Here is an 11672-nt window from a genome sequence, read left to right as displayed (position 1 = left end):
TACTGTCTCTGACGAAGGCACTGGTGTTTAAAGAACTCTCATGAACAGTTTAAGTGCCACTTAAGTGTATTTGTGGGGGCTTGTGAGTGTTTTTCAGCTAATCAAATATGGCACTGCATTTGTTTTGTATCTGTATTTTCTTGTAATGGAAGATTTTTACCTATCTTTTCTACAGAAAGCAGTCTACCCCAGGAAGTAGTAGGAAGTTGTTAGATCAGGGATCTCAGTAGAAAGACCTAAATTCCCTGCCAGGGGTTGACAAATGAATTCCAACTTTTTTTGCATTTGTCCCCCATTTTTGGCCTAAGAAGGGAGATGACTGGGTGTAAATGCAGGATGTAGTCAGTTCACTAGCCATCCAGAACTTTCTGCACAGCAGTGCCCTGTACTCCTTCTTACACCAAATTGGAATCACAGTTATACAGAAAGGGCGGGAGAGGAGAAAAATAATAAAGTTGATTGGTTAGGAGAGCCCTGAACTCAACTTAGAAGGAGCAAACAGGGATGGGACCAAGACTCAGGAACATTCGTGGTTAGTCTCTCTAATGTGATTAATCACAAAAACAATATGTAATTATATATGTGTTTTCCGATGGTCTTAGGCGACCCCTGTGAAAGGGTCGTTCGACCCCCAAAGGGGTCGCGACCCACAGGTTGAGAACCTCTGCTCTATAGGGTTTCAGGGTTGCTACTGTTTGCTTCTGCCCACAGCTCTGAAGCAAGGACCCTTTGGTATCCCACTGAGTGTCCATTTTCAGCAGCTTGCTCTCTGTAACTCTGAAAGAAGACATTTGTTACTCTGAAAGAACACGTTGGTCTATTTTACCAACTGTCTTCTCCTCTGAAGTTGTTTCACTCATTCATTCAACAGTGGAGGGCAGGTAAAATCAGAATGTAGAAGAAATAGAACAACAGGAGCAGTTTATGCAGCACAGGGTGATTGGCAAAGAAAGATTGCGTTCAGATTCAGGGGAGTGAGAGAAATGTGATCAATAAAGCAATTCTTAGAGCAGCATTTGTAAACTGGCAGCCCCTGACCAAGTCTGGCCTGTCTCATGTTTGTTTGATTTATAGTGAAAATGCACACAGTGTTTATAAAGAAAAAGAAAAAAAGAAGGAATTGTTTGTAAAGTTTAAGAAATAGGAGGTACCATATAAAAAATCTCTTTGGACCAGCCTGTGCCTTCAGCTTTGCCTTCCTAAAGGCCAGCTCCACCTCCTCAGTTCCTCTGTCCTCAGTGAGCACTTGGCTTTGCCACCGCTGCTTAGATGCTAGTATTGGACATCAAATGGAGCTGTTTAATAGACTTAGTCAAAATGCTTGGTTGGTCTCATAAGGAAGATCTTCATATAGTCCCATGTTACCCTAAAAATTTATTTTACTCAAGATTTTGATGATTTCCTATAGTTTTCAAATTTAGAACTGGAAGATATTAAAGGAATGCTATAAATGGATAAGGAAAATATGTGGCAGTACAGGAAGGCGTGGTTAGGAGCCTCTGCCAAATACCAGAGCTGTTCAGAGAGAAATTGACCTGGGCTAAATTACAGCCTATTATAAAATGACTTAATGTATTATAAAGGTGAATTATTGTTCTATGCCTTTATACGCCTAGAATTTCTGTGAGGAAACAGTTTCTTTGAAAACTTTCAGTAGAGGGGTAGTTATTGAGCACCTATTATATACATGGTACTTTGAATGATGTATAATTGCATAATGGAAATAATGATACCTACATTTCATGCGATTGTGGCAAAAATTAGAAGTGAATCCTCCTAATAGTAAAAATAAAAATAGTTCAAAAATACTTCATTCAGTACTGACCTGATACACAGAAAATGCTGAACAAATGGCAGTGGTAACATCAGAATTTCTATATAGGAGGAGCTTAGAAGAAGCCATTTGGTTAGAGGAAGGAGCTAAGGGGCTAACTTTGAAAACTAGGCATGTAGAACAAGTATAGTGCACATACTCAGATTCCTACGGGATAGCTTTGGGTTGGGATTGATGAAAATTTGGGAAGAGACTCAGATTTTCCCATCAGAATCTGGTTGTTTTTATCATTCCGAGCTTCCTTTTAGAGCCTTCATTCCCTCAACATACCTTCTTCTGCATCTCAGACCTTATTCCTCATTATCTTCCTCCTTTCTCTCACACCCTTGATATTGAAGCTAGGATCTTCTGGCCTTTTCTCCTTCCCTTTTTAAGTTTTTATTTTAAAAACATGCAAATAATATCTGAGAATTGTAGAAAAGTAAGAAAGAGGAAAAGAAAAACTCATCCAGCAATCTTATCACGTAGAGGTGGGGCTCAGCATATTTCTCAGTAGAAGGCCAGATAGGAAGTATTTTTACCTTTGTGTGCCCTGTATTCTCTGTTGAAACTACTTACCTCTGCCATTGTTTGTGAAGGCAGCCCTAGGCAATCTGGGGGAAAACCCCAGCTAGAGCAGCGGGAGGCACCCAAGAGAGGAGCAGAGGCAAGGGTGGGCTTCCTTGCAACCTGGGATGGGGCAACCAAAGACAGAAGGTGGGGAGTTGGCACTTGGAGGGTTGGTGCTTGGGCATGGGCCGGGATACCCCAACCCCCTCTTCCCCGCTGGCTGTTTCTCTTACGACCAGCAGGGGGCCAGCAACTACCAGGCCAGCCCCCCACAGGTGGGGAACTCCCTGAGCTCTGATCAGGTAATTTTTAAAACAATTTCACACTGCAGCAATGACAATTTTATATTGTTTCCAGAGATGCTGGGGCTGCAAGACTCGACGTGTTTTCAGGTGAGCAGATTTGCTTTCTTTTTTTCTTCCAATGGAAAAGCCTGTAGTTATTTTGCTTTTATTTTATTCCTTGAAATCCACCCACATTCTATAGGTGTGTAATGTAATCTAAGTGCTTCATGACTACAGAGACCCCATGGAGCCAGGTTGAGATAAGTTCACTGCTGGGGTGACATTGTTCCCTTGTGACAGGACCTTTTACAAAATTAGATCTTTCAGGGTTTTTCTGAAAGCCTCAGACTGATTCGGAACAAGCACTTTGTCTGCCAGGAGAAACAGTTTTATTTTTAAAAGGGTGTTAACTTAGCAAGTATTTATAATTAAGTATACATCATCTCAACTTATCACAGTTTTGAAATGCGTAAGTGAATGTGCAGTATGAATGTTTGAGTGCTATAAAATTCACACCAAATACATTTTCTTCATTAACTTCATTTCTAGTCACCAAGTATTTATTGCTCTTACTAGTTCATTTCATTAGCATTTGGTGCCAAGGAGGTTAGGTTCTGTGAACCAGCCCTCAGTTCAAAGTGTTTAGATCCTGTGCAGGTGGGTGTGTATGGATCACACAGGAGAGAGACATGGACATCTTGAGAGATCTGAAATGTTACAAATGTCATTATTCTTCCCTTTTACCTCCATGTTCTGAAAAGTGAGAAATCAAACAGCAGTCAGTCCTTATTACTTTTAAGTGCTAGGTTGAAGTATGGAGCTTGTTGTGAGAGCCAGCAGACACTGATCAAACCCAGAACCAGGCACTTCCCACCAGTGGCATCAGGCTTCCTCTGGGATCCGGTGTGCCCTGAGGAGAGGGCCGAGGACCGCTGCTCTCTGCAGGCAGCTCACCCGCCAGAGGGAACATGAGGGATCTGAGCAGGGCCTCCCCAAATTACCAGGCAGATAGTGAGCTCACTGCCACAGGGAAAGTGAGTCCAGGGATAGCAAAGGGCCTCTTTACTAATGCTGGCTGAACTCCATTCCACACAGAAGGAAACAGAAGTTGTGGAGAAGAGGCTGTCTTCCCTTATATATCTAACTAGAGGCTCAGTGCACGAAATTCATGCATGGGTAGGATCCCTAGGCCTGGCCAGTAATCAGGGCCAATCTGTGGGGTGACTGGTGGGGCAGTTGGGGGGGTCCCCACTGGCACCCACCTTGGCTAGCCTGCAGGCTGGGGGCAGCTCCTGCATTGAGTGTCTGCCCCCTGGTGGTCAGTGCGTGTTATAGTGACTGGTCGTTCCACTGTTCGGTCAATTTACACATTAGGCTTTTATTATATAGAATTACATAGAGTAAAATCGAATAAGTGTCTCTTGCCCAGGAGAGGCCCAGAGTATGGTGGAAACAGAGAAAGAATGCTTCATGTAAAAGAGCTGGGACTTGAAATATGGGTGGGATTTTTGTCAAGTAGTGTTGGAAGAAAAGAAGATTCTTGTCTGAGGAATTACCATGAGAAAAAGAATAGAGGTAGACGAGTTCACAGGTTCATTCATTTATTCAGTAATAGTTTACTGAGGGCCTATTATGAATGAACTGAATAAGTATTCTGGGTGCTGGGGAGAAGCATTGAGCAGAATGTTGGATTAAGTCTGTGCACTCATGGAACATGCCTTCTAATGGTGAGAGAGAATAAAGAAATGAACAAATATATAAAACACCAGGCAATGATAAGTGGTGAAAGGGAAAAAAATGATGTAGGTTAAGAGAGCAGAGAGTGATGGGTAAGTTGTGCCGTTTTTCATGGGGTGATAAGGGAAATCAGCTAAATAGATGATTTACCAGCAAACACCTGAGTGATGTGAGAGATGGAGCCAGTAGGCACTTGGGGAAGAAGCATTCAGGGACCAATGACTAGGTCAGGGTGACTAGAGCTGAGTGTTAGAACCAAAAGAATGAGCACTTTGAATATCACACTAAGTTGTTTTATTTTTTCTTCTGTAAACAGTGAACAATTGAATAACTTTGAGCAATGTCATTTGGGAAATTAGAAATGTTCTTTTCCTTTTTAAAAGGTACTCCACCAGTGACATACAGGACGGTCTATAGAAGTGTTAAAGAAGGGATAGCAGGAGGGTGAGGCTATGGAAATAACCTAAGCAAGATTTCATGAGGATTTACATGAGGGCAGTGATCTTAGAAATGGAGAAGGAAGAAGAGAATTAAGTTGCATTTCATTCAGAGCACACATGTTATCAACGAAGAGTTGAGAGGAATTTCCTGGAATCACAAAGTACAACAGATATAATCAGAATTCACATATTATATTATTTTGTGTTTATGGCAGGACACCAAGCAAGGACTGCCAGTGTACCTCACTTGTCATGGTCATAACAAATGGAAATGAATCTTCGTGATTTGTGTTCAAGGTGGCACTGCTTTCTTTAGGTTATGTGTGTTTTGTGAAAACCTGACCTTGTGGTTTTTTGGTTTTCAACTAAATATTCCTCTTATAAAGTTTTTTTTAAAAAATGTTTTTATTATTTTAGAGAGAGAGGAGGGAAAGGGAGAGAGATGGAGAAACACTGATGAGAGAGAAAAGTCAGTCGGCCGTCTCCTGATCCAGCCGCAACCTGGGAATGTGCCCTGACTGGGAATCTAACTGGCGACCCCTTGGTGCATGGGTTGACAATCACTCAGCCACACCTGCTGGGCTAAAGTTTTCTTTTTACTCAATATTTTTTATTGATTTGTTTTAGAAAGAGAGGAAGGAAGTGGGGGGGAGAGAAACATCAATGTGAAAGCACAACATTGATCTGCTGCCTCCTGGATGCCTCCTACCGGCATCAAGCCCAAAACCTGGGCATGTGTCCAACCGGGAACCAGCAACCTTTTGGTTCACAGATGACACCAAACCAACTGAGCCACACTGGCCAAGGCTATAAGGTTTTTTTATTGCAACAAACTGTACTATGGTTATAAACCTAGCAAATAGATTTTTACAAATAAACAAACCAGAAACGGGGTATGCACCAATAGATAGGATTTGTATGGGTATACATAGTTAATCTAGGTATTGGGCTGATATTCAAATTGTTTACTGAGGCACCTGAATTACTCTCCAGTCTTAGGTTTTTCTTCAGATAACCTGAGGGCTATAAATTTCAAACTAAAAGTATGTTTATCCATGGATGTTTCATCTCTTTGTGTGTATTAGTTCCAGTAAACATGGGTATGCATTCCATATGGTTTTTCTTTTTTGTTGGTCTGTTTGTTTTTATTGATTTTAGAGAGAGAGGAAGGGAGAAGGAGACCGAGAGAAACATCAGTGCGAGAGAGAAACATTGATCGGTTGCCTCCTGTACGCCCCCTCCTTCTCCCTCTCCCAAGACCTTTTTTGGTACTTGGACATTAGAATGAAATACGGCATCAAACTTTCAAAGAATGAGACTACCACAGTGAATGGTAGATGTCTGAGAAATTACGTTGGAATGGCATGCTTTCAAATGATCACCATAAGTATAATTTTAAGTGAAAATTTTGAAAGTATTTCAGTTTTATTATAAAAATGCACACACAACAAAGACGGTATTAAGTCATTTCTTGGTTCTACTTGCATTTAGTAGTTGCTCTTGAGCAGCTTTCTTTGCCTTTACCATCTTGACCAGTTCCTAGGAAGGGAAAAAGGTGTTATTTAGAACTGGTAGATACCGTATTTCTAGTGCTTGGTATAAATAGTAAAATATTCAAATTGGATAAATCTGTAATTAAAGACATTACTGAAAAAAACTGAGTTTACTAATAGTCCAAACTCTGAAAGTTTCTAAGACTGGTCATTTCTTTGTAATTTTGGGCCTATGACTAGTGTGATATTGAAATAAGCAAAATCTATAAACTCAAAAAATCTAAACTAATAATAACAACAGCAATAAAAATAATAATAACAAAAGAAGCATGCTCAAATGGCTCTTACGGGATTTAACTACAGTAGTTGGAAGAGAGATTGATGACCTTAATGACTTTGACTTTGGAATTGAGCTTTGGAGGAAAGGAGTACAGGTTGGTCAGTTACCACCATCTACCTTTCTCCCCTCCCCTAGGGAGGGAATACAGAGTCTAATGGGCCAGTCACATTCCAGAGCTGGGCGTGTCATTAATTTATTAATGTGCAGGTGTTTTATAGTAATTCAAAGCCTTTTTTTTTGTTTGATTGTTCCCCCCTTGCAATTTTCTGTGTGAAATTGTAGCCAAAATGCTTTTCTGAGCTCTATAACTGTACCATAATTGTCATAACTCAGTGGCTGCATTTGAGGAAGACGGATAATTCTGTGAGCAGCATGACTTTCTGAGGAACAAATTAAGCTCAATATTTATTAGTAATAACAGTTTTCTCCTACAGTGGATAATGAAGAACTGCAGGGCGGATTCATGTTGTGCTTCCTGGATGATGGATGTGGTATGAGCCCTGGTAAGTTAATTATCTAGATACCTAACTGGCTGTTAGAGAGAATAGCATTACAACTCATAAAATAACTATTTGTAATACTTTAAACAATAAAACTTGTAAAATAAATAAAAGTAAATCGAGCTGTCTTTGCAAAAACAGGTATGGAGCTATTAGGGTAAATAAATCCCAGTCTTAATATATTGTTGAACTTTTTAGGTTTAAATATTTCAGCTGATAGAATAAATTCATTGCAACCATGTAAAACCAAGACAAAGGTGAGCGTAAATAAGTATTGCCAGGAAAATGAAAGGCAGAAGGTACCTAATTACTTGTATGAAAAAAGCATCTGGGAGTGAATGGAATACAAATGGTTACTGGTTGCACTCTGAGATTGCTTGTAGACCATCCTTCAGGTATTGTTTGCGAGACCTCTAAGGCAGTTAGTTTCCAAAGCCTGTCCGCTATTTAAAAATTTCTGCTTAACCTTGAGGTAGAGGTCATCTTTCTTTGTTTTTGGCAGTTTGTGATTTTTCTTTGCATGTTCAGAGGTTTAGTTGCTTTGATTAGATGTACTTATCATAATGAATAACTCCAATACATTACACAACTATCTTTGTATTGTCAAGGCTGGAAAAAGCCAGCACGTAGGTGCATAATGCCTGTTTGCTGTGGAATTGAAATGTTATTTATTTCCTCTGATGAGGGCTTGATTTACCTGAACTCGCTTAACCCTGAATTCTTACAACATTTGTGTATATGCCACAAGCCAAGATTTAAAAATAGTGAGGGAGTTCAAGTAACATGGGACTGTATAGGTCAGCTTCACACCAGAGGAAAGAACGCTCATTCATGCTGATGGTAGCTGAGAATACAAAGTAAAGTTGTTATCATCTTCTGAGTCTTGGAAGTTCCGCCTTGGTCTGGATAGTCAAAGAGTACTTTATTAGCAAGTTAGAAATGCTCAGATAGCCCACTCAGTTCTCCTTCTGACTTTGAATAATTTTTATTTTTCCAGGTCATTTTGATGAAAAAGTATTGTTGCTTCTTTAGTTTAACTAAATAAGAGAGCAGAGTTTGTGAGAAAACCACACTGAAAAAGCAGTTTCATTGTCCATTTCTAATTCATTTTCCTGATTTCTTAAAATAAATAACAGAATGTGTGATACATTCTAAGGCAATTCTTTAAAAAAAAAAAAGCAACTCATTTTATATGGCTCCATAAACAAAATGATCAAAACACAGGAAAGTGATAAAGATTCAGATCTTCAGAAGGAACACATGTTAGTTGACGTATAAAGTAGTATTTTTTTTAAAGCCCACAAGTGTTGAGAGAGCAATTCTATATTAACATTGGTTAGAAATTGAGTAATAAGTTAGAAGGAAGAATGTGTCTGATGACTGAAAATAGAATCTATCTGTTTCCACAGTGAGCCAGATCAATCTGGACCCACAAAAAATGACTGCAGTAATTTCCAAATTCTTTCACCCCCAGTCTTATCCCCTGACAGGCTGTTCCTCATATAGAAACCCTAAGTCGATTTTTTAACATGAATCATATCATATTATCCTATATAATAACAGACTAGTATGCAAATAGACCGAACAGTGGAACAACTGAACAACCAGTCCCCAAGACCTGCACTGACCACCAGGGGGCATGCAGGGAACATGGCAGGCGTCTGCAGCAGGCAGCAGAGCACGGAACATGAGCATTGGCCGCCTGTGGTGGGATGATGGAGCAGGTGAGCGGGGATGCAAGACCAAGGCCGGGTGCCGGTCACTGTCATCAGGGCGAGCCTCTGGTGGTTACTGAAAATTCTTGGCTTCCATGCACCTTGGTCCCGCCCAGCGCTCACTTGCTGCCAGAGCCGCCTCTCGCACCCACTGCCGGCACCCAGCGCCGACCCAATTGTTCACCACTGTCAGCAGGTGCAAGTGACAGCAGGAGCTTTCAATTTCTTGCGTCATTTGCCCCCTCACTCTTAGAAATGGTCTTGCTTATTTGGCTACTTCTTTCAGTCTGTTTCTCCTACCATGACATAAAGTTGTTGAGGGCAAGGGTCATGTCTGTTGTATTCAGTGTTCTGACTCTCTGCCCTGATCCCTGGCCCCATACATGGGAGTCTATGTGGTATGTAATGAAAACCCTGGGATCTGGTCTTTGACAAATCTGGTCTGGGTTGTAATCCTGGTGGTAGCATTTATGAGCTGTGTGACCTTGGGAAGCTTATCAATATTAAGTGGTACATGGAAAATATATTGATAGCACCTAGAATGCACTTAACAATCAATAAATTGTAGCTAACATTATTGTTGTGGATACCCTCACCTAATATCCAACCCTGTATAAGAACATGAGATTGAATGTCAGATTTGGTTCTGACAATCAGAGTATCTGGTAGCTTTTACACACCCCACACCAGGTGCCCCCAGACGGACACAGGGTCTTCAAGAACAATTCTAAAGCATGTATTCAAGTAGACCAGTTGGGAGACTCATTTCTATCTTTTCTTGTTTCCCTTAGAGCTTTTTGTTTCTGGAGGTATGTATTTTCTGAAATCCAGAAGATTTTTCTCTAGAATTCTAGAATGCCTTTAAGAGAACAGGAGAGTAACTCTCAATAAAAGTCTGAAACAAGTCGCCCTTCCTCCCCAGGTTGTATCAGACCAGAAGCTATTCCCTTCTTCTTAGATTCACATGGGGCTTGATAAAGGCCAACTTTATAGAAAATTACTAGTGGTACAAGTAATCATAATATTTAAAACTTATTAGCCGTTATCAAGTCCCATGTGTTGTGCTCAGGGTTTGAAAAATACATCATCTTATTGAATTTGTTTTATTTATATTTTTCAACAACTATGTTCCAAGTATTAATAGTTCCCTTTTATTATATTTTTAAATGTATCTTTATTGTTGAAAGTGTTACAGGTGTCCCCTTTGTTTCTTTCTTTCCCACTGACCCCTTCTACCCCTCATCTGCCCCTGCCAGGCCTTCACCACAGTATTATCTGTGTCCATGGGCTATGCATACATCTCTCCCTCCCCAAGTCCTACCCCACCTTTCCTCTGAAATTTGTCAGTCGGTTCCATATTTCTATGTCTCTGGATCTATTTTTGCTCATCAGTTTATTTTGTTCATTATATTCCACATATGAGTGAGAACATGGGATGAAAACCCTGGGATCTGGTCTTTGACAAATCTGGTCTGGGTTGTAATCCTGGTGGTAGCATTGGTGATACTTATTGGTGATACTTATCTTTCTCTGACTGGCTTATGTCACTTAGCATAATACTAATATTAATTGAGCATAATGGCTTGGATCAGTTTTTAGGTTGTCTGCTCTGTTTCATTGATCTACATGCCTGTTCTTATGCCAGTACCAGGCTGTTTTGATTACGGTGGCTTTGTGGTATAACTTAATATCTGATATTGTGATTCTTCCTACTTTGTTCTTCTTTCTCAAGATTGCTGTGACTATTTGGGATCCCTTTTGGTCCTATATACATTTTTGGAGTATTTGTTGTAGATCTGTGAAATATGCCGTTGGTATTTTATTTTATTATTATTTTTTTGAAAATTTAATTTTTTTAGGAACCTTCATACTGTTTTCAACAGTGGCTGCGTCACTCTGTATTCTCACCTGCTGTGTATGAGGGTCCCCTTTTCTCCGCATCCTCGCCAGCACTTGTTTGTTGATTTGTTGATGTTAGCCATTCTGACAGGTGTGAGGTGGTATCTCATTGTTGTTTTAATTTGCATCTCTCTGATGATTAGTGACTTTGAGCATTTTTTTTATATGTCTCTTAGCTTTCTCTATGTCCACTTTGGAGAAAAAAGTGGACATAGAGGTCCACTTTTTTTTTAAATTTAGGTCCTTGCCCATTTTATAATTGGGTTGTTTGTCTTCCTTTTGTTAAAGTTGCATGAGTTCCCTATATATTTTGGAGATTAACCCCTTATCAGATGCATCATTGGAAAATATGTTCTCCTATGAAGTTGTTTCACCAATCACAGGAAGCAGCTCGATTTTAAAAACGAAAAAGCCCGCCCTCTCCGGTAGCTCCCAGGGACGGGGCCGCCTCCCCGGAACTGAGTGATGCCTCCTGGGCTGACACCGCCCAGATTGTGATTGGCTGTCATTCAGGATTATGTTAATGAGGTGCCCGTATTTTAAAAAACTTTGGACATTTAATTTCCACCTAAGCGTTAAAAATCATTGTTGAGTGATCGTATCTGAAGGATGATACAGACCGGAACTTTTCTCTTTTCCAGTGGCATCAGAACTAGGAAAACTATCTCACCATGACTGCAAAGTGTGCGGTGGCGGTAGACCTGGCGGAGGCAGCGGCATTCACGTCAAGACTATACTTTCAGGGATCATTTCTATAGTTCATTACTGGAGAAGTTTCTCTGAATGTGTAGATAGTAGTTGGAAACTGCTGTGGATATCTCAGAAGTCCTTATAGCTGTGCCTGCTTTTTCTTATAAATATGTTTAAGTTCTTTTTAGGCC

At 40.3% G+C, this 11672-nt stretch overlaps 1 protein-coding gene across 1 annotated transcript in view; it reads left to right on the top strand.

Annotated features, from left to right (window-relative positions):
- MORC1 (MORC family CW-type zinc finger 1) overlaps nucleotides 1–11672 on the top strand; it is a 136825-nt gene that overhangs the window by 2625 nt on the left and 122528 nt on the right. The window contains 2 exon segments of the mRNA XM_006759570.2: nucleotides 2741–2775; nucleotides 7112–7180. Of these exon segments, the coding sequence (XP_006759633.1) occupies nucleotides 2741–2775; nucleotides 7112–7180 (104 nt within the window).

Source organism: Myotis davidii, unplaced genomic scaffold, assembly GCF_000327345.1.
Source record: "Myotis davidii unplaced genomic scaffold, ASM32734v1 scaffold16, whole genome shotgun sequence".
NCBI classification, from domain to species: domain Eukaryota; kingdom Metazoa; phylum Chordata; class Mammalia; order Chiroptera; family Vespertilionidae; genus Myotis; species Myotis davidii.
Note: the sequence above shows the minus strand (reverse complement) of the source record. Positions and strands in the feature narration are given on the sequence as shown.